We start from the raw sequence: 24585 nt of genomic DNA, 5'->3' as shown, positions 1-24585 counted from the left end.
GGGAACAAGGCAGGGGTCAGGGTACTGGTAGCCAGCGATGTAACTGGAGAGCAAGTAAAGGCCCTGCTAGCAAAGGGAGAGGCAGCTCCAGAGAGACGGTCAGCTGGGGGCAGAGACCCCCCAGCCTGCTGTGCATAGATGGGGCACACTTTGGCCCAAAGTCCAAGCCCTCCGCTCCAGGCTCTGGGAGCAGCTCCTCAGCACAGGGGAGTGACTGAGCCCGGCACCAGAGGGCAATGGTAGGTGTGTACCTGATCCGTGCTTTGCACCACAGCTCTCAGCTAGGTTTATGCTGCAGGCTGTTTAAGGTGGGCAGTGCCCAAACCTGCGTACCCCCCAGTACAGCGAGAAACAGCGGTGGAGACGGGGTGGCCCGGCTTAGGGGAGTAAGAACACAAACCCAAGTACCGACCCTACAGGGCTCTCTGCTCAGCCAAGCTGTGCCCCCTTTCACTGAGCCGCGTAGCTACACGCCGCAGCCGACTTTTCACGGTGGTGTGTGATGACGCAGCCCCTGCCCGCCCCCACACTGGGGCCGCAGCCTGTGCACAGGGGCTGCTTTCCTGGACCCAGGCCAGCCAGCACAGGGAGGTCTCGCTTGGCAACGGCTCACTGGATCATGCCCCTCCCTTTTGCTCTGAGGAGATGTCCTTTCCCTGTGCCACGAGCTCTGCTGCACCAAGGCGGTTAATGGCCAGAGGGACATTCCCCGTTAGCAAGGAGGGCTCAGGTTAGGGTCAGGGCATCGTGCAGCCAGCTCCTGGCAGAGCCGAGCTGAGCTATGGTGAGTAAGGAGCCCAGTCCGGGCACAGGGAGGAATAACGTTGGGCAGCACCCTGGCACCTTAGGAAAGAGCTTCTGGAGTAAGGCAGGGCCGGAGCGAGGCAGCAGACTGGCGCTTGCAGGCCCTGGGCATAGTGGGGCACACAGCTGCTGTGCGGGTTGGGAGGGAGCCCCCCATGATGCAGTGGGAGGGTGTCTCGCTCCTGAAACAAGTGGGTTGGGCTCTCTCACTCCAGCCAAGAGGTTTATCCCATCACTCATCACCAGGGTATCTGGGCGCCTTCTATAGAAAATCAATGGCAATAGAACTGTCTGTGGACTCCAGGGAGACCCTGGCCCGTCTACCTTTTCAGGGTAAAATCTTGGCTGAGGGCAGCGAGGGTTTGAAGATTTTTAGCTTTTAAATGGAATGTTTTGGGCCGAGCATGGTGCCAGCACGGTGCATCCCACACACTACCAGGCCTGTTCCACTGGCATGCCTCAGAGAGCCTCTCCCCACTCCCTCAGCCTGCCCCCCATGCCAGGGCAAAGCAGGGCCCGGTGGTGAGAGCTGGGTCAGGGGTCACAAGGCACCAGCCTCGGAGGTGGCTAGCGCAGTGGAAAACTCCTCTAGGGGCCGAAAGTACAATTATCCCAGGAATGATAATAATTAACCACCCATTGGGGTGTAATTAACTCCCGCTGAGCGCTCTAATCCCGGTTAGCTCGGGTGGTGATCATGTCAAGGGAGCTCCATAGCCGACCCCCTGTGCTGGGGATGCTGTTGCCTTTCCTCCAGCGAGGGCGAGGGGAGAACCCAGGTCCTAGCAGGAAGTGGTGTGCGAGGGGCCCTGCGGGTGCTGCAGGACTGGGCTCACACCAAGGCAGGGGGAATTTCCTGCCCCTGCCGGGGCCCTACAGACTGCGAATGGGCAGGGAGCTGGCTAGCGGCGCCTGCCTGCTGCGCGTTGGCTCCTTGAGCCGTAACCAGGGAACCGCAGGATCCAAACAAGCAAAGTGGCTTTTAGTCCAGGTGCTCGAATGCCCCCGAGCCGAAAGGCACTGGAGCGGAGACGGAGGCGCAGCCAGAGCACGCTGGGGCTTGTTCGCTGCAGCACGAGGCTGAGGGTCAGCAGCTCTCGCATTAGGAGGCCTCTCAGGTTAATGAAGCAGCAGGAGCTGGTGCTAAATCTCTAATCAGGCAGGCAAGTGTGGTCAATTGGACCTGGTGGGGCCCCCAGCAGGCACTAAGCAAGCCAAGCTGAGTGCAGCGGCTGTGAGAGGAGGCTCCCTACCCTGGTCAGGCCAAACCGCAGCGCTGGGCTGGCCCCTGCCAGGCTCCACGTAGCACGGGCACCTTAACCACTAGCTTGCAGCGCTGTACCGCAGAGCAAGCCAGACACCACATGCCAGCCAGAGCCAGCCCGCAGACCGTGCTCACACGCCCGTAAGTCACTCGTGCATGGGGCCTGAGGGCAGAGGCCCATTAGTGCGGAGAGGAAGCTGTTACCCCAAGTATCATGGAGTGTGGGGGAGTCCGGTCCCTGCAACCCTCAACTTCCTGCGATTTACCGTGACTCTCAGCCAGTCAGTACAACAGAAGGTTTATTAGACCACAGGACCCCAGTCCCAAGCAGGGCTTGTAGGTACAACCAGGACCCCTCAGCCAGGTCCCTCTGGGGGCCAAGGATCTTAGACCCCAGACTTGGGGTTCCCTGCCTCTTCCCAGCCAGCCCAAAACTGAAACCAAAAACCCCTCCAGCAGGCTCTCTTCCTTTGTCCAATTTCTCCCCACACCGCTCCTGGCTCAGGTTACAGGCTCAGGTACCATCCCTCACCTAAAGTCACCCCCTGCTCTCCCATCCCCCATGCAGACAGCCCCAGTAAAACTAAACAACATTCCCAGGTCAATCCACCCTACTCCCTCCTGCGTCACACCAAGCCACAGCCACCACCGCAGCACCAGGGTTCTCTCCACCCCTCATTTCCTGGGCCCCAGGATTTGCTCATCACATAGAATCACAGAAATTGTGGGCTGGGAGCCACTGGAGAGATCACCGAGCCCAGCCCCCTGTACTGAGCCTGGACCAGGTAAACCCAGACCCGCCCTGACAGGGGCTTGTCCAGCCTGGTCCTAAAACCCTCCGGAGACGGGGATTCCACCACCCCCCTGGGGAGCCTGTTCCAGGGCTCAGCTCCCAGCCTTAGAAAGCGTTTCCTCATTTCTAAGGTAAATCTTCCGGGCAGGACCGGCGCTAGGGGTTTGAGCGCCCTAGGCAGACAGCAATTTCGCTGACCCGCGCGCTGGTCCCGTGGCTCCGGTGGAGCTGCCACAGTCGTGCCTGCAGAGGGTCCGGTGCTCCATGGATCCAGTAGAGCTGCCGCAGTGATGACTGTGGGCGGTCCACCAGAGCCGCGTGAGCAGCCGACCGTTTGCAGGCACGACTGCGGCAGCTCCACCGGAGCTGCCTGCCGCCCCCTCCGGCAAAACGGCGCCCACCATTTATTCTGGCGCCCTAGGCGATTGCCTAGGCTGCCTAAATGGTAGCGCTGGCCCTGCTCCCTGGTTGCAGCCTGAGCCCCCACCTGCAGTGGACACGCACATCAGTTGGCCACGTCCTGGTTAGATCAGCCCTTCACGGATTTGCAGACTGTCACGAGGTCCCACCTCTGCCTGCTCTTCTCCAGACTGAACACACCCAGGTTTTTTAACCTCAGGATTTCTAACCTGTGGTGAGCTTTGTCGCTCTCCTCCAGACTCTCTCCCATTTGTCCCCATCTTCGCTAACGTGCAGCACCCAGAACTGGACACAGGACTCGGCTGAGGCCTTGTCAGTGCCGAGTAAACCAGGACAAATACCTCCAATGTCTTATATCCAGCATTCCTGCCAATACACCCCAGAATGAGATTAGCCTTTTCCGCAACTGCATCACATCACTGACTCATCCAATTTGTGCTCCTGTTCAGCAGCGCTCCCACCTCGCCAGTTAGTAGCTGTGCATTTGATTTGTCCTTCCTAAGTGACGCTCTTTGCACTTGTCTTTATGGAGTTGCATCTTGTTGGATTCAGACCAATTCTCCAGTTCGTCCAAGTCTACAAGTCTCCTGTCCTCCCAAGTGCTTGCAACCCCTCCCTGCCTGATGTTATCTGCAGCTCTTACCAGCTGACTCCCCGCTCCATTATCCACGTCACTAATGAAAGTAGCCAGGCTTGGCCTCTGTGGGACCCACGAGATGCACCTCTCAGCTTGACAGCGAACCACGGATAACCCTTGAAGTTCTGTCTTTTGGCCAGTCACGCACACACCTCAGTCATTTTATCTCGACCCACATGCCACGGTTTGCTTATGAGACTGGGATGGACATGAAAGGAGGAGCTGTCATGAGCTTCCTCATCAATTATCAGAGGGGTAGCCATGTTAGTCTGGATCTGTAAAAGCAGCAAGGAATCCTGTGGCACCTTATAGACTAACAGACGTTTTGGAGCATGAGCTCATGCTCCAAAACGTCTGTTAGTCTATAAGGTGCCACAGGATTCCTTGCTGCTTCCTCACCAATGCACCTGCCACTGTCTGTCCCAGTTGGGGCTGGCGCTCAGTGTGGGGACGAACGCTTTCTTGGTGGTGTCAGCAAAGGCCGTGAGATGGGGAAAGTTTCCTTCCTTCTTTCCTGAGGCAGGGGCTGGGCGCAGCTGGGGACAGCTGCTCCGAGGAGGTTTCCAGCCGCCCTTGCTCTCTGCCCTGGCACATGCCGCAAAGCTCATCAACCCCTGGCTGCCTCTGTTGGGTGGGGGACACGAGCTGGAGCTGGTCTCAGCTGGGCCACAGGGACATGACAGCCAGAGGCCCCTCCCCCCATCCCGGGGGGGTTCGACGCTGACACTCGCACCGCCCTCCCCCTGGGGTAGGGGTTATGGGCCCCACAACCCAGCCGGGTCTCCCCTTCCCAACACCAGCCCCCACTCCTTTTGTTAGCACCATCGACCCTTTTCCCCTCCCTGCACTGGGGCCCAGTCTGGCCGTTTCCTGCAGCATCTGGGCTATGGTCCCAAGCCACCCCTGGTGCCATCTGGGCTGCAGTGTGACCGTGATCCACTCTGCTTGGCCAGCTGGGTTCCCAGTGGGGTGCCTCACCCCCGCCGCCTCCAGCCACTCACCTCAATGCTCAGGAAGGACAGGGCTGTCCGACTCCGGCGCATCCTGGCCTCTGCTCCGGCTGGCCCTGGACCTTCCCCTGTAACCAAAGAAGGGGGTGTGGGTCGGGGCTTGTCATGCATAGGACAGGTCTCACCCTCAGCTCTAGCTCAGAGTCTTGCCCGCCCCTCACTGGAGAGGCCGGCAGGGGACGGCTCTCCCCATTCACTCCCGGGAAATGGAAGCCAGACTTGCAGGCGCTGGAGCCCAGAGCAATGGGGCGGCTCTGATGGATGCTGTGGGGGAGGGGATAGACCACCCCTGCTAAAGGATACCTGCCCTGTCAGGCCCCAGCTGATAGCATGACTCCAGCCACTGGCCTCCTAATTTGAACCCTCCTCATCAATAAATCCCTCGCAGCCAGTGCCCTGGGGGAGGGGCAAAGCACCTCTAGCCAGGGCAGCTCCCAGCCTCTCAGCACAACCAAACCGTGTGACCACCCCGGTCAGGGCCAGCGCCATCCAGGCAGCAAACCATCACCCAGGGCTTGCTGGGCCTCTCTGGGAGCTGCTGAAAAGAGACGTCCTCAACGCAGCCAGAGTCATGGGTGCCCCAGTAACACCAACCCCAGGCCTTTGGCTTCAGACTGTGCCGAGGGTGGAGGAGAAGGTTTTGCTCAGGTCCGAACATCGGAGACCTGGAGCGGGAAGGGACGAAGCCCCAGTGAGCCCCACATGCCTGGGGTCAGGCAGAGCCAAGGTGGGGAGTGTCACGGAGCATGGGGGAGTCCGGTCCTGCACCCCTCTTCCTGGGACCCACAGTGACTCAGCCAGCCAGTAAAACAGAAGGTTTATTGGACAGCAGGAACGCAGGTTACAGCAGAGCTTGGAGGCAGAACCAGGACCCCTTAATCGAGTCCTGCTGGGGGTTCAGGAAGCTTAGTCCCCAGTCTGGGATTCCCTGAATTCCAACCCCCAGCCCGAAACCGAAACTGAACTAACTCCCTCCAGCCAGCCCTTTTTCCAGCTTCCCGGGCAAAGGTGCTGACCCCCTCCCCCCCACCTGGCTCAGGTTACAGGCTTAGGTCCTGTCCCTCACCTAAAGACATCCCTGGCTCTCCCATCCCCCACGCAGACAGTCCCTACTGCATCACAGGGAGGTGTCACCTCCTGCTCTTTTAGGGGCATTTCTTATATGTTAATTTGTGGGGGATCAAACAGCAAAGAGTGAGCAGGTGGGGGCTGCATCTGGTGGGATGGCGCCAGCTGATCCATGCCCCATAGGAGGCTGGGGCCTGCTCCCCAGCACCGCAGGGTCTGGACGCGCATCACAGCAGAATGGACAATGCAGAGGGACCCACGCTGCCTGGCGTGCATCCGCAGTGCAAGGGACAGTGCCAGTGAGAGGGAAACGGCCTCCTGCCACGCGCATTGGCTGCTGTTGGCCCCACGTAGCAGGACTCCTTGTTCCACAGCTCCCGGCTGTCCTGGGATCTCCTCATGCCCAGCTGCAGCGAGCGGGAGGGGGCACCTGGGACAGTCTCTCCACCGTAATTACAAAGACACAGGGCAACAAAGACTCATTCGTGTAAGAGTGCCAATTGCAATCCAGGGCCCTGTGGCAGCTGGCATCACCCCCAGCCTGATCAGCCCCAGCCCCCAGCAGCGTGGAGGAGAGTTGGAGGGGGGCATCTCCTGACCTCAGCAGCCTTGGGCCCCTTCACCAGTCAGACACTCCCCTGCAACACAGCCAAGGGAGGGGATAAAAATCTGGCTGAGCAGGAGTCTCTCTCACGGCCCCAGGGCTCTATAAATCTCCCCCACACACCAGGGGCTGATTAAATTCCAGGCCTGGGAAAATGAGAAAACAGCTGCTAAGGGCCGTGATGCTGAGCAATCCTCAGGCAGCTCTGGGCCCCAGCGTGCCCCAGGAATGGGCTGCACTTGGCAGCAGGCCAGGCCATCCGGGGCAGAACTGCTATTTCATTTCCTCTCAGGATAACCAGCCTTGAGCTGGGGGGAGAGGGAAAGGCACCAGCTCCCTTCTACTGCCCCTCCTCCTATGGGGTCTGGCAGGGGGAGGTTGTTCCGGCTCCAAGGGCGGAAGGAGGCAGCATTCCTCCCCCAGGAATGTGCACCTGGCTGAGCCCCACTTAAGCATTTGCAAACCAGTGGAACCCCCCCACCCCCAGCTCTATGCATCTCAGAACCAGCTCCCTGCAGGTCTGGCCACAGGGCCTAGCAGCGTCTAGCCAGGCTGGGCCAGTAGTGCCCCAGTGGAGAAGGTGCTCAGGTGCAAATTCTACCAGACAGGGCTGGATCCCCCTCCCTCAGCGCAGCCCCAGTGCCTGGGGGACGGGCAGACTAAGTCCAGCTTCCTGCAGCATCTGAGAGGCAGCTATTCAAGGCAACCAGCTCCCTGGGCCCTGCGCTGCAGCACACACCCCAGCCCAGGGCGTGTCCCCAACCGGCCAGTTGGTCCAGAGAAGCACGAACAACCGGCTCCGGGCTCCAGGGCGTCCCTGGCCCTGCCAGCCCTGCCCAGCAGGGAAGCAGACTGCGTGGTGCCAAACGGGGAGAGGGGATGGGTGCAGAGGGCTCTCCAGGGAGAGCTTCCCTGAAGTCAGAGTCAGGCGGGCGGGACGGGACCGGAGGGATATGGAGGTGCTCACAGCTCAGCCCAGGCCCCTCAGGAGGACCCTTGCTGTAAACACCCCAACTACTTCAGACAATTGAACCCTGGCTGGGGAATATCAGAAATGTCCAGGGGCTGCAGCCTTTGCAGTGGGAGGGGCCCCACGCCCAACAGGCTGGGAGCTGCATGTGACTCCAATCTGCGGCTGCTAGCAGGGGCTGGGGGGGAACGCAGGGAATCCCCAGGCTCAGAGGAAGGCAGCAGGGCACAGGATGCCACCTCGACAAGCTCCCAGGGACTGGCCCTGCAAGTCCCTACAGGAGTTGCTGTCAGAGTGGGGCATATCTGCGACTGCTTGTCCAAGCATCGCTGCCTCTGAGCACCACGTTGTCTTTGGGGTGCAGCCTCAGGATGCAGCACAGCCTGACGTGCCTTTAGCCAGGCCTGGGTGGGGGAGCTGGCCTGCAGCGGGGGGCCCTAGGGGAAGAGCTCATGCACCCCAACTGGTTCTCTCGGTCTAAACCAATGGGGTCTGGAGCCAGGAATGGTGCAGACTGCCCCCTCACAGGTCTGCTGATGCCCCTCAATCCCAATGGCAGCCTCCCGTTATTCCAGTCCATGGGAGTGACAGAGGCATCCTCTGTGCTGTGGGACCCTGTCCCAGTGGGGTGGGCAGGGAAAGCCCCGCCAGCCTTCTTGCCTGCAGCCCTTCCATCCCGAGCCCATAGGCCCGCCTGGCCCTGCAGCCCAAGAGTGAAGGGAGCCAGCTAGACGGGCGGGCGAAGGAGGGATCTCTGCTTGCAACCTGGGAGCTCCAGCTGCTCTGCCCCAGAGCACAGACCTGCCGCTGCCCAGCTCTCCGGGGCATTGGATCCCACCAGAGGGCTCGGCTCTGGGAATCACAGGGGGGCAGTTCTCTGGCCGTCAGCCTCGGTGATCAGAGTGGGACCATCTGGCCTTGGCAGGGGCGAGATTGGACCTGCAGCCTCCTGACGGGCCCCTGCCCTGACTGATTGCACGAACTGACAGCCTGGCGCTAATCTGGAAAACCCACCAGAGGGGCAGCCACCCTCCCGTCCACACACTCCGTGGGCTGCAGCCCAGCTGCAGGACACATGCCAGCAACAGTGCGAGCCGAGGTCGCAGAGGAGCGAGGGAGCCCAGAAATTCCAGGCAAGTCAGAGCTGCAAACGATTGCCCTGGGCACTGCTCCACACGCCAGGCACTTAACATGCAAACCCATTGCCACCAAGTGCACCTCGAACCAGCCAGGGAGCCTCGCACAAGGCCTGGCTGCTAGCAGAATCCCAGGGATCCCTGCCCCCAAGACTCGACAACGCACAACCTCTGCCTGCTGTTGTTTGAGTTTTGAACAAAAGCCACATTCCCACCTGCCTACGCTTGCCCCACGCCCGCAGACTTACGCTGAGTGGCTGTCAGCAGAGCAGGGACACCGAATCCATCCATGGGCCGCCGGAGCTAGCGAAGGGGAAGTCTTTAGCAAACCGTGCCCGTCTGCATGTGAGCCAGTGGGCAATTGCACAGTCTGGAGCAAGCGATATGAACATGCAGCTTTCTCTACACTTCCTTAGTGCGGCCCCTTAACTCTTCGCTGCCCAGAGGATAGTGCTTCCCACTCAGAGCAGAGACCCTGCAGACGGCCCGGGACTGTGGTCACACAGAGCCTCACGTGCGCCAGTCCACCCTCCAGCAGCCAGAGAAAGGCATTTGCTTTCTGAGTGTTTACACGTCTGCTACCCCCTTTGATTTATTTACGGCCTGAGAGACCTGGCAAAGTTTTCTCTGCACAGGGAGGGGCTGGGTGCGCTACTGGTTATACTGCGAAAGCCGAGGGATTAGGGCACGGCAGGGGGTGAGCTAGTGAAACCCAACACCCTGGCTCAGCCTTTGGCCCCTGGAGCTGCTTTTTACACCGAGACTTGCCAGGCCAGCTGTCCCCTTGTGCAGAGTGGTTCCCGGCAGCCATCATCTCTGTGAAAGGCCAGGCTGCTCCGCACTGCCCGAGACTCCACAGCCCCTCGCCCCAGAAGCACGTCCTTTGCCTTTAAGCTGTCCCTGGATGGGGGCATCTCACCCCATGGAGCAGGCACCTAGCAGCTTCTCCTCCTGCTGCTGTTGGGCCCTGCGGCCCCCGGGTCTACGCCAGAGCCTCGCTGCCCAGAGAGCAGAGCTCTGCTGGCTCCTCCCAGCATGTCGTCGGAGCTCTCCCACCCGCAGCACTGATCTCGAGAGAGGGGTGACCTGCGCTGCCATGTGCCGAGCTCAACAGAGACATGAGGGCGGGGGGCTGGGGCAGGGGGACACACTCCACTCCAGGGTTGAGATGGCATCACATCAGGGGTTTGTTGCACCCAGGCCTGCACCTGGATCCTCTAACGGTGGGTTTTAGCCTGGCTCAAACCGGTGCAGCCTGTGTGCAGCCACCTCTCACTGGACTTAAACCAAATCCTCGCTGACTTCAGCTCAGGCCAGCAGGGGCGTCCAAATGGCGCTTCGTGCTGCTTTGACTAAACTGGTTCTAAACCACTTTCAGATCATGCAGTGCAGGGTGTGTGTGGACAAGGCCAGTGTTTAGGGATCCCCACACACGTCTTTACATACCCCATCACACTGCCCTTGGGCTGGACTGAAACCGGTTCACACTTGGCCTTACCCCTCAAGCTCACTAGGAATGGGCGCTGCCATCCAGCAAGACCGGGGCAAGGGCCTGCTTGTGAGCACACGCTGCACAACAGTGCCTGTCCCTGTCCCAGCCAAGACACCAGGCAGCCAGCGTCATGCTGGTCCCCCACGGCCGTAGCTCTCAGTGTTTATTTTACCCCGGCCGGTTGGAAGGAACAAAGCCCATTCACACCAAGAAGCTCAGCTACAACACAGTTTCCTTGGGGATTTTCCAGCGGGAGGGAAGCTACATGGCCCCTTGGGAGGGACTGCCTCTCTATTTGCTGGGAGTCTGCAGCCCATAATGACTGAGACCTTCGGCCCTGCAGGCAGTCAACCTGCTAATGGTGAAATAAATACTTCGTGGAAACTACACCAAAGCACAATCAATGAGCAGGTTGGTACATTCCCAGAGCCATCCCTCAGGGGCCTGGCGCCACAGGCAGCTGTGCCAGCTGGCTGGAGAGCTGCAGCGTTCGCGCTCACCTGGTGCTACCATCCCGCGTGCCCAGGGGCTAGAGCAGAATGAGCTGAGGTGATGTCCCTGCAGGAGGAGGGAATGACTGGTCCTGGCAGAGGCCTCGCCCAGGGAAAGAGCGTCCGCACAGGAGGAAATGTCCCCCGAAGCCTCACAAGGGCGACTGTTACACTAGTGAGAGCGCTTTGGTAGTGCCCGTGTGGCTGGAGCTAGCAATGCCTCGCCGGTGCCTCGCACCCACATCACATCCAGGTGAGCAGATCCGCCCAGCTCGCTGCAGCATGACTGTGTCACCTTCCCCAGAGCCGCTAGTCGGATAAATAACCAGCAGACACCTGGCCAGGAACACTTTGCAATTGCAGCACATGTGTAATGACACCTGGATGCCCTGCGGGGAGCGTCTCTCTGCTCCAGACACTCCCTGCTGGCCAGGACCCTGGGCCAGTCGGTTCTGGGAACCCTCTGCTCAGCAGCTGGAACATCACATGGGGGCTGGCTGAAGCTGACCAGCAGCGATGCTGTCTGGGGGCGTGAGGTGAAGCACGGCTGGTTTGTGTCACTCGGAAATATGGCAATGCAGCTGGGGCCAGCGCGGCAGGGTACCAGGCCACAGGGCTTTAACCCCCGAAGGGTACTGGAGCATCCAGCTATCACAGCACTGGGACATTGGCTCTGTCCCTTTCCATAGCATCTCTCAATCCCTGAAGGGCTTTCCTACAGCCAGGGCCCACCTCCCCCCGCAGTGACATGCAGCCCCCTCTGGGCTGGGATTTGGCAGCTGTTTTACAGCCCAGGGCAGGAAGTGCATCTGGGCATGGAGCAGAAACTGCACAGAGTGACAGCCCCCGCCCAGCCATCCACAAGCATGAAGTGCTCACTCGGCCTTGCTCCTGTTGGTCAGAGGGGCTGACGGCTACTTGGGAGCAGTCAGAAATAAACGGCAGCCTTTTAGGTGCCCTGCGGCGTGACACGCCTGCATTAGGGGCTGGGAACCAGCACCTCCAGCAGCACAGAACCCCCGAGCCCCCTCTGGGGGGCACTTGTAATGTCTGAGAGGGGAGAGCGCCCCCTACTGGGCCCCAGTGCTGCTCCCTGGAGCCATTCTGCACAGCGGCACAGTGGAGTTTGGTGCCGCAGTGAGATGCCGGGAGCCAGCCCCACCCCGACAGCCAGAGGGACGAAAATCCCCCGAGGAGAGATTCCTGCAGAACCAGGCCCCCGGCGATAACACTGCACTGAGTCCAGCCCAGCAGCAGCCAGGGGCCGTAGAGCCGAGGTGCTGGGAACAGGAGAGGTTTATGCGGTTGCTAACCAGCAGTGAGCAGAGGGATTGTGACCATCCTCAGACACAGACCCGGTGCCCCTCTGGGCAGCACCCTGCCCACGGCAGGGCAAGGGGTGGGCGTGGAGGCAGCTGGGCTTGATGTCAAACAGAGATAAGGCGACAGAGCCCTGCCTGACCTTGGTCCAGGAAATTGCCTCTGCTCTGTCCTCCCCACATGCAGCAGCCGCTTGGACAGATGAAAGCCAAGTTCCAGCACAAACTGTTTTCTTGGGGGAAATTTAATTTTCTCCTTGTTTGATTTACTGCCCAAATCCAGCTGTGAGCGGCCAGGCATGTTCCTGCCCTGGTCATTGCATTTCCTTAAAACAGCCCCTTGCCCCCAAGCTCGACTGGGGCTACAGCCCCACTCCTACCATTCCATGATCCCCCCAGCCATGCTGCCGGGAGGGTCACACGTCTGAGGACACAGCCACAGCTGCAGTGCGCCAGTGCTGGGCATTGTGAGGAGCCAGCCACACCGCACGCCCAGCTGAGCACACCGTGTCCTGGGGGGGCCATGGGCCTGAGCCACCCTGGGCACCGGCTGCTTTACAGGGTCCTGAGCCTCAGTGCTCCTGGTACACAGCTACAGCCAGCCCCCCGCCCCCAGAGCCTCCTGTACCCGCTGATGGGGGCTTGGGGAGCTGGCACGAAGATGGAGCCCCAGCCAGCTGACGTGTTACACAAGGAAACTGGTCTGGGATAGCTGGAGGCTTCATTCCCAGCACTGATGCCTAGTTCTCACTCTCTGCTATTCACGAGGCCCATGGCTGCCCGGCCAGCCAACCTGGGCACTGGTCTGGAGGGAAACGCAGAGCCGGGAGTCTCTGTGGGGGAGCCTGGTGCAAACATCTCCTGTGCGGCTGCACTCGCAGCACAACACAAAGGCCTCGGCACCCTCTGGCCAGCATGGCCTGCATGAAGAGGGCAGCTGCCCCTCCTTTCTCCACCTCAAGCTGTCTCTAGTCCCAGCTACCACATTGCTGGGCCCCGCAGCTCTGGGGCCATCGCTCAGCCTGTGCGTCCTGTCCAACCCGTGGAACCGCCTGGAAAGATGCCAACAGGTGCCTGCTCTGCCCAAGGCCAGGAGCTCAGATCAGGGGCTAGAGATCAGTACTATGCCCAGACACTGGGCTTGGAAAGTCCCCCCCAGCCTCTGTGCCAGGGAACCCCCCTCTGGGGGAGGGGCAGTTCCCAGGGCTCCCCCTCCTGAGGTGTCTGCAGGTGATTTGCAATTATCCTGGGCCATGAGAAGAGTGCGAGGGGGGATCCTGGGAACCCCAGGCAGTCACCAGCACAGCGCGGAGCCGGCCCAGGGAGGAGGGGCTGGCAGGGGGCTGGCTGTAGCTGTGTACCAGGAGCACTGAGGCTCAGGACCCCGTAAAGCAGCCGGTGCCCAGGGTGGCTCAGGCCCATGGCCCCCCCAGGACACGGTGTGCTCAGCTGAGGTGGATGCCAGACGGTTTGGTTCTGCCGACAGCCTCGCATTCCCTGCAGGGCCAAAAAGCCGTGCAGTGGATTCTTTGGGGCCTGGGCTGAGTGATGGGCATCAGCAAACAAGCAATTACCCAGGGCAGGGGCAGGTCCTTGCCCCTCAGCAGGGCACAGCGCAGTCCCAGCCACCCTGTAACTGACAGCGGCAAATCCCCCTAGCAATAGCCCCACAGCACTTGGGCAACACAACAGTGAGGGGCGGGGACTGGAACAAGGTCCCTCGGCAAGCCAGAGCTGGGACTAGAACCCCCGAGGCCCAGGCTCTGGCCCCGGGTGCAGGCCTGGCTTCCCGGCAAGGGAGCATTGGCCAGGGAACAAGGGGTTGCTGAGCCGCAGAGATGGCAGGTGCCCAGCTCAGGTGTCCAATGGAGCTAGAGCTGCACAGATCCAGCCGCAACCTGGTCGCAGGGGAGGGAGCCGGCGTCTAGCCCCCTCCTCTCTGCCTTTCTCCCTTGCCTGCTCTGTACTGGTCCCATCCCCGCCCCGCCAGCCCAGGGGAGCAGGGCCATCCCCCCAGGCAGCGGCAACAGGGAAACTGCCTCCTTACGAGCCTGTGCTGACTCTCCACAGATCCCCCCAGGCGCCTGCTGTGGCCCCTCCAACGGAGCAGAGCTGCTAAGCTGAGCCGAGCCGAGCCAAGGCTGCCTGCTCGCATGCCCCCCTCTCCTGTGCCAGGCAGGGCACTGGGGGTCAGAGGCAGGGCCTGGCCTGCCAGATCAGCCCTGGGCATGGTGAGGTGATGGGAAGGGTGCAGCCTCCAGCAGCCAGACCCAGGGCTGCAGCCACAGGCCTCTCCCAGATTTAAAGGGGCAGTTTCCCCCAGAAGAGCAGGAGGGGGAACGCCCTGGGGAGCAGGCACCAGAGGAGCTGGAAGCCAGGGCAGGCGCATGGGGGCAGGGCCCACTCCGAAGGCTGGAGCCCAGCTGGCTGCGATGCAGGCATGTGTCTCTTACTTGGCTAATGGGAGTCTCTCCCCTCCTCCAGGTGCTCTGGGCCACTGATAGCAGGAGAGTTGCTGCCCATTGCTCGAACCGGAGCAGGACTCGCTGTGCTGACCCCTGGGTGCCCGGCCCTGAGCTCGGGTTGCTCCCCAGTTACTCCAGAGCCAGGCCCCTGCTGGGCTGCTCCCAGCTGAGCTGCGGGGCCAAGGAACTTCAGCCCCGCAGGCGTCGTCCTCTCACGGCTCCTCAGAGCTGGCCAGCAACCGTGCGAGCACAGGCCTGACCCTGGGAGCCAGGAGCCCGCCCAGGTGATCCCTCGCTAGGGGCAGAGCTGGCTGGGCCTGGGCTGCGCCAGCCCCCCAAGGAGAGCAGCACTCGGCCCAGGGCTGACACTGCCAAGGGGGGGCGCTAGTGCTGGGTGGGGACACGGCTCTCAATGGAGACGAGCAGCCAGGGCCCAGGCACAGGCAGCTGCAGCACATGGGAAGACAGGCCAGGCACCCTGGGGTGGATCCTGTGTGGGGCGATAGAGGGGCCAGGCTCCCTCTCCCTCCCTGGGTCTCTGTCAGGCAGACGGTGCCCTCCACGCCCCCCAACGACAGCACAGAGCTGATAGTGCAGGGGGAGATGGGTTCACTCACTCACCCGCCCCTGCCCCCACTGCAGCTGTGGGGAGAGCTGCAGGGGCCACAGGCAGCAGGAGTGGAGACCAGCAAAACTGAGCAGAACCAGCAGCCTCTTTATTCACGCCGAGTCCCTGAGCAGTAGGGGAGCTTTGGCCAGGCTGGGCTGGGCCGCGAGGAGCTGGAGCCACCCTGCTGCTGCAGCCTGGCCAGGACAGAGGTGCAGATCCCCCCACTCCCTTCCCCACACGAGGCTGGGCTCAGCTCCCACCAGGGGGAGACACCGGTTACTTTGGAGGGTAGCGAGCGAAGGGCGAGTCTTCAGTCATCTTCCCCTGCAAAGGAGAGAGAGGAGGGTGAGCCCCCAGGATCACTCAGAGTCAGGAAAAGCCCCCCAGCTGGAGGGCAGTGAGGTGAACGGCTACCCCAGAGCATGGCAGTGGTGGGGCTGGGCCAGGAGCCCCCCGCTCCTCCCCCGGGGCATTACAGCCTCAGGCTATTACCGCTGGCCCCGTGCACACACAGCAGCACCCACACTTGGTGGCCGTGTAGCCATGCAGAGCAGGAGGCTGCCGCCCATCGCCGTGGAACAACCACTGTTCCAGTGGGTGCCAGCAGGAGGCAGAGCCAGCCCTGGACACGGTGCAAAGTCCTGGGCTGCTGCAGGCCCAGCCAGCCATGGAGGCACAGCGATGCTACAGCAGCTCTCGCTTGGCCCAGGCCCGGAGGCAGGCACCTCAGTGGAGGAGGGGGAAGCTCTTTCTGCCTCTGTTCCTCTGGGGGATGCTGCAATAGCAGGGCAGAGCTGCTAGGACCTGCTACAGGGCGGGACAGATGCACGGCCAGTGGGGCAGGGCCCGGGGCAGAGGCCAGGTCCTCTGCGGAGCTACGCACCATTGGCACCTCATCCAGCTTCTCGAATGCCGGCTCCCTTCTGCAGCAGAGCTTCACCACCACCACCCCAGCAGCAATGAGCAGGATGGCCACGAAGATGCAGATCACAGCCACCAGGCCCGGGCTCAGGGAGAGCGTGGGCTGCTTCAGGGAGGACACCGCTGGGGGGGATGGAGAACTCGGCTTAGACACCTCCCCAGCCCTGCAGCCACGCGGCCGAGAACCCTGCTCAGCGGCTCCCGCTCCCCCCAGCTGACACTACACGTGTCCATGGCTGCAGGACTGGGCTCCAGCTGGGGGTCAGGAGTTGCATTGTGGGGTGGGGAGAGGCTGGAGACCAGCTCTGCTCTGCTGGCTCCTGCGAGTCTCAGGCGAGTCCCCCAGAGCCCCGGGATTGCAGATCTGCAGCTTTCCATTTTTTACTTTTTAAATGAGAGTTTCTCTTGCTTCTGGGACTGAGGAGTTGGGAAAAGGGATCCCCTGGCCCAGAAATGCCAGGCAGAGACCCCCAAGCTCTTACAGCTGGAGACTGTTCTAATCTCTCTGTGCGATTTTTGGTGGGGCCAGTCATGCTGCTCTATCGATATAACTGCAACCACCTAGCAGGTGCTCTGGGGGGCAGGGCACAGAAGAGCCAGGAGGGCACTGCCCATGTGATCGGGCATCTCGCCCACCCAGGTACCCACCCACTTAGGGGAACACCTGTCTCCTCCACCTTGCAGCATGGGACAGCTGCGCCATCTGGTGGTGAGAGTTAGACAGTGACTTCTGCTGAAGTGTTCAGTCTGTAATGCACCCTGCACACAAACCCACCCGCACTCACCCCCCAGCCCCGCATTTGGCAGCTGTGTCCCGTGACCAGGGCTTGGTGCAGCGCGGCCCTGGGAGCCCCGTATCGTGCAGTGTGGTTGCATGGCCCGAGGACAGTGACAATGGCTTGCTAGAGGCGCTGATTGGCTCGAGGGCTCAGGGATAGCATACAGAGGGCGGAAGTGACTGACCACTGCCATCCTTTGGTGGCCTCTGTCCAAAGCCCAGGGTGAGCACCAGCCTCCCATTGTGGCAGTCTCTGGGGAGATGCCAAGGACTCGGGGTTCCCCAGGGGCAGGGGAGGCAAGCTTGCCGTGCTGTTGCTGGGCTGCACCTGGCGCCTCTCGCCCCCACGCAAACCCCACGTCCCTGCACCCTGGTTCTTACCTGAGCCACTGGCTGTTGTGCTGCTGTTGGGCACCGGCTGCTCAGTCGAGTGTGTCTCACTGGAGCTGGCAGCAGGAGTAGCTGAGGTGTTGGTGTGACTGGGGCTGGCCGAGGACAGGGGAGGGCTGGAAGCAGATTCTGGGGTTCTGGACGAGGCTGGAGCTGCTGCTGTGGTTCTGTTCTGCATGGATGCAGTGGTGCTGTCAGTCAGGGCAGCGGAAAGGGAGGTGTGTCTGGAGGTAGCCACGGGGCTCTGCGGTGGTGTAGCCGTGGTGGATGGGAGCTGGGTGGCACTCAGGGGGCTCTGCGGTGGTGTAGCCGTGGCGGATGGGTGCTGGCTGGACGCGGTTTGCTGGGGGACAGTTGTCGTGGCAGTAGCGTTCCTAACTGAGGAAGGGGAATCAGTTACCAGGTTTGCTCTCAGAACAGGAATACTTGTGGCAGGATGCCATGCTCTGTGACACTGCAGTGCTGTGGGGGCATTCCCAGCTCACCCTGCTCAACCCAGGATGAACCCAGCACTAGGAGGGGAGGCCCGGTGGCAACAGTAAGCTGAGGGCCCCCACATCAGATCATGTTCATGCTCACATCAGCCTGGGACCTCCACCTACCCACTACATGCATTTGATGAAGTGCACGAAAGCTTATGCTCAAATAAATTTGTTAGTCTCTAAGGTGCCACAGGTTCTCCTGTTCTTTTTGAGGATACAAACTGACATGGCTGCTACTCTGCAACCTCTCAACCCTGAAACTGGTTTCTAGAACACAGGGGCCTCAGGGTTGAGAGGCCTGAGCACGGGACTGGGAGCCAGGAACTCCCAGATTCTAACCACTGACTCCCTGGGGGGCCTGGAGCATGTCACCTCCTTTGGTGCCCATCTTTCCCCATCCCTCTCCAGAGCAGCAGCGAGTATGGTGCAAACAGCTACAGGTCCTTCCAGCCCTGCTGAAGCTGGCAGGTGTGTAACATACTCCCATTTCCCCAGCAGGTACAAATTGGGTGGGAGACAGATACCTTCTGTTGCATGCACTGCTGGGAACAAGTATCTGATCCTCCACCCGGGCTGTGCCCCACCCTCCTGGCTGATACAAAGTCAATATGGACCCACCTGCTTTATCCGCACCATGGCATTTGCTATTCCCAAGCTGCTGCCCTGTTGGCAGTGTGAGCAGCTGGTCCCCACCCTGCAGTAGAGCGGCCAGAGTCCTCAGACATTCCAGCTCAAGGGCACCCCCATTTAAATTACCAGGATTCTGGGCACGTAGGACCCCCAGGAAGGGTGACCACGGCCCACTGAACGCAGAGGTGGGTGCACCTGGCTGGCAGAACGGGTGGATTTTGAGAGGGAATATTTAGGCCCCCCCCCGAACATTTCACTCACACCCCAAAGCCCCAGCTCACTGGAAGACAAGGTGGACGGGGAGGTCTGGAGTCTCCTTTCATTGCTATGAAAACAAAACCTTCTGTTTGCCCAGGCATGTGTATTTGGACTCCTGGAGTCTGTGACAAGCAGGGCTGCCAATCCAGGGTGCATGTCCCTGGCACTGCCTTCACACCCCCAGCTCCTGAAGAGTGTCACCATTTCACAGGAGATCTGTGGGTGCTCTCAGCTACCCACCATGGCCTCCTGTGATCTCTTCTCCACAGCTCTGCACCAAGCTCTGGCCTCATCAGATGCATCTCTGCACTCAGTTAAGATCATAAGAACGGCCACACTGGGTCAGATCAACAGTCCAGCAAGCCCAGTGTCCCGTCTCTGACAGTAGCTGGCGCCAGGTGCTTTGGAGGGAATGAACAGAACAGGGTGATTATCAGGTGATCCAGCCCCTGTTGTCCAGTCCCAGCCTCTGGCAGTCAGAGGTTCAGGGACACTCAAAGCATGGGGTTGGGTTCCTGCCCATCCTGGCTAACAGCCACTGATGGATCCATCCTCCAGGAACTGCCCTCGTTTGTCTTTGAACCCAGTTATAGTTTTGGCCTTGATAATATCCCCTGGCAGTGAGTTCCACAGGTTGATTGTGCGCTGTGAGAAGTTAACTCAGTCTTGTCCTTCCCCTCAGATTCTGTTCACGAGGAGGCCACCCTGAGGCAAACAAGTGCCACCCCCTGCGATCTGACGGCTTTCAGAGTAAACTGGCCCTTAGGAGTTTAGGGTACAGCAGTTTCCTTCACACCAGCTCCTAGCACAGGCATCAAGGCAACAACCTGCCCTTCCACCACCTTACAGGGCACTGGCTCTAGGTAGGATCTAAGGCGAGTGCTAATTTTCTGTACCAACTGACTCATTCCTGGAGCAGTGCCGCTGAGTTTCAGCCCTCACTTGTTTTAGCCTGGGGGTTTTTCAGTTCCTAACTGCCCCATTTGTCTGCAAGGCTGTCAAGGCTCCGCCAGCCCTTCCAGACACAAGGAATTATTAGTCCATTTTTAAATGCCATCACTGTAACCCATGACTGTGCCAGAAGCCCTAACCCCCATTAGACGGCTGCCACATCAATCATGGGAGGCAAGGCGGAGCCAGAGAAAGTCTGGGGACATTCGTGTTACAAGTTTAAATCTAACCAGGGAAGGCAGCTGAGAGCAGCAGCTGTCCTGAGCAGCTAAGTGTCGGGCGGTTCTGCTGCCGGGAAATCTGGAGGTCTCCGCTGAGCAGCCTGGGAAGCGTCTTAGCCCCATCTCAGAGCGGGAGCAAGGCACAGAGATTAGGTGCCTCCCCCACGCTCACCTGGGAAGGTTGTGTCAGAGCCACAGAACTGTGTACCATGCGGCTGCCTTATGGCCACAGGCTCCATGGCATTGGGGCTCTGCTGTCCCTTCAGCCTGGCTTTACTGAGCAGGCAGAGGCTGGGCCCAAGAGCCCCACCCGGAAAGGGGCACAAGGAAACAGCCGACAACCTGGCAAGAGGCAGTGGCCCAAGGAAGCCCAGTGCATGCAGCAGATTTGCTCCGTCGTCGGGAGTGATACATTCCAGCGTGTCACAGATGGCAGGACCCCACAGCCCAGGCTCTGCAGAGGCCTTGTGGGAAGAGCGTGTCCCATCCCCACTCTGCAGCAGCTGCCCAGTGCAACGAGGGGGCAGTTCTCTGCCCTCCTGACCCCTCACAGCTGTGTCAGCCCAGGCAGAATTTGCTGATAAAGGGGACAGGCCAAGCACACTGAGCCTTTGTAACCAGCCAAGCAGGTTTGTCAGCATCTGAGCAGAGTGAGCTGCAGGGCACCAGCTGCACTTGCCAGTGTCCTGTAACAAAGCAACAGTGCTGCTGGCTGGAAGGGTCACTGGTTTAGTGCTGCGGAGGGGGACACACTCACCCCCATCTCACAACACTGGGGTAACAAACTCTACAGGGACTTTCTGAACATCCCCCTCCCCCATTTCGTTGCAGGAACACACAAACCCTGCAGCACCAGGCACTCTCACAAACTAGGGGGGGAATTGGTGCTGGAGCTGGGGGGCTGCCGCGCCCCCTAGCTTTAAGGGGTTCCCACCATATCCAGGGTTTACAGGAGTGGAGGGGCGGGAAGTCTGCCTGGCCCCAGGGCAGAGTCTGGGAACCTTGCCCGACTGCCCCTCCCACTTCAGAGAGAGGCGGGGGGGGCTGACCCCGCATTAACTCATCAGAGACCCCCCCGACTGCCCCTCCCCCTTCAGAGAGAGGCGGGGGGGGCTGACCCCGCATTAACTCATCAGAGACACTCCCCCCCGAGGAGCAGGTGACGTGCAGCGGGGGGGGCTGCCCCGGGGCCCCCCCGCTGGCGGGACCCGCCCCCCCGCTCCGCGGCCCCCGGGGCTGCCCCTTACCTGCGAGCGCCAGGCACAAGCCGCAGCCGATCAGCAGCCAGCGCATCCCCCGGGCCATGCTGGCGGCTCCGCTCCCGGACACCTGCCTGGATCCTGCCACGCAGGAGGCGCCGCCCCGGGCTCCAGCCCCGCCGCACCTGGACTGAGGCCGCCGCGCCGCGCCCCCTGCTGGGCAGCCCGGGTCTCTCCCGCCCCAGCCGGCGAGAGCCAGACACCAGCCGGGCGGGGCCCAGCGCCCGGGGCCTGGATAGTCAGGACTGCTGGGTCCTCGGCTCGGCCCAGCCCTGGGAGGAGAGTGGGGCCTAGTGGTTAGAGCCACTCCAGGGAGCCACTGGTCCTCTCTGCTGAGCGCCTGCCAAGCGCAGGCCAGAGCCATCCCGAAGTCAGTCCCAGAGCAGAGCTTTGGGGAAAGCATCCAGTCCTGCTTTAAACATTGCCAGGGGCAGGGCCCCCCTGCCTAAACTGTTCCAGTGGTTTGTTACCCACCCTGTTAAACATGCACTCCTTGTTTTCTGCTGGGCCTCCTGCCTTCTGTTCCCAGCTCTGCTACTCATTTATTGTCCAAGCCTGGGCAAGTCACTGCCCGACTCTGTGCCTCGGTTTCCCCATCATTAGTATGCACAGGCAGCTGAAAGAATCTGTGCCAAAGCTTCCCCCTTCACAGCCTGTTATCCAGATCCGGCACCACCCACCAGGTCCTTTCCAGCTCCCTCCATTTCTCACTCCCCTGGGTGACACCATGTGTGACCAGCAAGTTCAGTGTGTCCTTCCCCAGCCGATCCCAAAGCTGTTTCCTGGCTGCTCCCTTTCTAGGGTGGGGTAGCCGTGCCCTGCAGGATTCTGGGATAGGTGTTACTGGCCTGCAGGCCCCATCAGCTGGTTATTTGTCACTGGTGTGGCATTGTTTGGCATTTCAAGAAAGATGTGGAGAAATTGGAGAGGGTCCAGAGAAGAGCAACAAGAATGATTTTTTTAATGAGAGGACGTGACGGAGGGCGGGGTCCTTGCAGCCCAAGGGGAGAGGTCTCACTATAGAGATGGGCTTCCCCAGAGTCGAGAGGGCGGGTAGCAGGGCGGCATTGGGAAGGGAGGGACGGATGTCAGAACAACACGGACACCCAGGTCCTCCAGCGGCTCCAGGGGGACGAACACGCCCCCCACCGCCAGGCCCTTCTCCATCGCCTCCTGGGCGGCAGTCTTGAGAACATGACCTGTGAAGGAAGGCTGAAGGAATTGGGTTTGTTTAGTTTGGAAAAGAGAAGACTGAGAGGGGACATGATAGCAGTTTTCAGGTATCTAAAAGGGTGTCATCAGGAGGAGGGAGAAAACTTGTTCACTTTAGCCTCTAAGGATAGAACAAGAAGCAATGGGCTTAAACTGGAGCAAGGGAGATTTAGATTGGACATTAGGAAAAAGTTCCTAACTGTCAGGGTAGTTAAACACTGGAATAAATTGCCTAGGGAGGTTATGGAATCTCCATCTCTGGAGATATTTAAGAGTAGGTTAGATAAATGTCTATCAGGGATGGTCTAGACAGTATTTGGTCCTGCCATGAGGGCAGGGGACTGGACTCGATGACCTCTCAAGGTCCCTTCCGGGCCTAGAGTCTATGAATCTATGGTGCCCATTGGGTCAGCTGCCTAGTTTCCTTGAGCCCCCTCCCTATGGCTTGGGGCCAAATCCCTTGCCCAGGGGATTTGGATGTCACCATTTCAAAAACAACCACTGTATATGAGAGCAGGCACCTGACAGTGGCACTATTAACTCCCATGTCCCCTGGGTTTGGGGGGGGTGGGGAGATTTTAGCCCTGCCCCTTCTACCTGACCGCACACCCCTAAACCTGACCTCACCCTGCAGCATCTCTGTGGAGGGCAAGAGGAAGCCACCTTGGCTCCTGTCCCCAGCCCACCCATCCCTTCCCTGGGGCCTTTTGTCATTAAACAGTCACCCGGATCCTAAGAAGTCCCCCAGCTCCCCGAGAGCCCAGACCGAGCTGCTCTGCCAGGTGCCTGGGTGATTCTATCCTGTGGGTGCTAGGTTTCTCCGAGTGCCCCATGCCATAGCCCCTGCCAGTGCACACAAACCTGGCCCTTCACCACTGCTGCCAAAGGGTGGGCGAGTGAGCTGCAGGTGAACATGCGCTCCATGCCCTGTGGTGGCTAAGGCTGCTGGAAGCAGAGTCAGTGCCATCAGCTGCACTGGGGCAGGGCCTGGTCCCTCCCTGTGGACTGGAATTGCGTTCACTTACACCACAGCCCCGAGACGTATTCTGCTGGCACTGAGCCCCAGCCAATGACACTGACCAGCCTGGGCGTTGTGTCTTTGGGGGCAGCCAGGGCAAGTGATCCCATAAGTGGAGGGTGGGAGGGATGGACAGCCCAGACTGCAAACCCAAGAGGCAGAGTATCAGTGTGCTGGATGCCTGTGCATGGTGGGGGAAGGAAGACAGATGTTTCCCTGTGTCACGGAGTCCCCGGGCAATGCTCTGGAACTGCTCCCCATTAAGCCAGGCAGGACTTTAGGGAGCCTCCTCTCCCTTGGTGCAAACTGTTTTCAGGGCAAGAAGCTCACACGTCTTAACCTTCCTGGGTCTGACCTTGGAGCATTCAGAGTATGCCCCTCCGTGCGCTTCCCACAGTGAGTCCGCCCAGGCAGGGTCCTGGGGAAGCCACAGGGTCCTGCACCCCCACGTCGCAGCCAGACGTGACTCTCAGCCAGCCAGTAACACAGAAGTTTATTAGATGACAGGAACAGGGTCTAAAACAGAGCTTGTAGATACAGAGAACTGGACCCTTCAGCCAGGTCCATCTTGGGGGCAGCGAGCCAGACACACACCTCTGCCATCACTTCCCATCCCCAGCCAGCTCCCAAATGAAACCCCCTCCAGCCCCTCCTCTCTGCTGAGTTCCTTTCCCGGGGCCAGGAGGTCACCTGAGCTCTTTGTTCTCCCCCACCTTTAGCATCCCCTTGCAGGGGGAGGGCCAGGGGACCAGCTCAAAGGCCAGTGTCTCAGCCTTGCTTCCCTTCAGTAGAGGTTACTGCTGTTGAGTGTCTGAGTGCTACACCCAGACCCCTCATTTAGGCACCACACCGTGGATTCAGCCCCATCTCCAGTGCCCAAACCTGAACATGTCACCCAGTAACTTCTTGCGGACTCCAGGAACTGGTTTGTTTGCCTGAGTGGGGACTGCTGAGCCTAATCCTGCCATGGTGCTACCATCAGCCCATAGGTTAGGGCCCAGGGTCACTGGGGGGGGGGGGGGGGGGGGGAGGGGAGGAGGTTATGTGCACGGAGCCTGGCTCCTAGGCACAGTGTTTGGTTCCACCATCCCTAGTTGCCGGTTGGCTTAAGGACAGAAGCATGGATAAAATCACTTTAGATTATTTCACCCAGTCTGAGAAAAGCCTTTTGCTGGGGGCTGGGTAGGGATTAGTCTGACCCCATCACCTGCAAAATAAGCAGTTAGGGGCAATCCAACCAGTGAGTCCCTTCATTTTGGGAAGGTAAAGTTTATTCCTTTCCAGGCAAAGCCCAAAAGGAGGCTTTCCAGGTCTTTTACCCAACACAAGCTGTTCTCAGGGTGGGGACTGCTGGCTGGGGCCAGGAAGTGGAGACCCTGCTC

General features: G+C 60.3%; 2 protein-coding genes across 2 annotated transcripts in view; both read right to left on the bottom strand.

The window, feature by feature from the left end:
• Nucleotides 1-9200, bottom strand: part of PDE4C (phosphodiesterase 4C) — a 98124-nt gene extending 88924 nt beyond the window's left edge. Inside the window, exons 1-2 of the mRNA XM_050934289.1 lie at nucleotides 8955-9200; nucleotides 4920-4996 (exon numbers count right to left, since the gene is read on the bottom strand). Of these exons, the coding sequence (XP_050790246.1) occupies nucleotides 4920-4996; nucleotides 8955-8997 (120 nt within the window). The 5' untranslated portion in view covers nucleotides 8998-9200. The remainder of the gene's footprint in view (nucleotides 1-4919; nucleotides 4997-8954) is intronic.
• Nucleotides 9201-15168: 5968 nt separating this feature from the next.
• On the bottom strand, nucleotides 15169-21081 carry LOC127040308 (uncharacterized). Its single transcript, XM_050934312.1, has 4 exons — nucleotides 20962-21081; nucleotides 17164-17550; nucleotides 15967-16127; nucleotides 15169-15407 (listed from the first exon to the last, which is right to left on the bottom strand). Exons 1-4 carry the CDS (start codon nucleotides 21017-21019, stop codon nucleotides 15360-15362), a joined length of 654 nt encoding a protein of 217 aa, XP_050790269.1. The 5' UTR covers nucleotides 21020-21081; the 3' UTR covers nucleotides 15169-15359.
• Between the last annotated feature and the right edge of the window lie 3504 nt (nucleotides 21082-24585).

The sequence above is a fragment of the Gopherus flavomarginatus genome, chromosome 24 (genome assembly GCF_025201925.1).
Source record: "Gopherus flavomarginatus isolate rGopFla2 chromosome 24, rGopFla2.mat.asm, whole genome shotgun sequence".
Taxonomy (NCBI): domain Eukaryota; kingdom Metazoa; phylum Chordata; order Testudines; family Testudinidae; genus Gopherus; species Gopherus flavomarginatus.
Note: the sequence above shows the minus strand (reverse complement) of the source record. Positions and strands in the feature narration are given on the sequence as shown.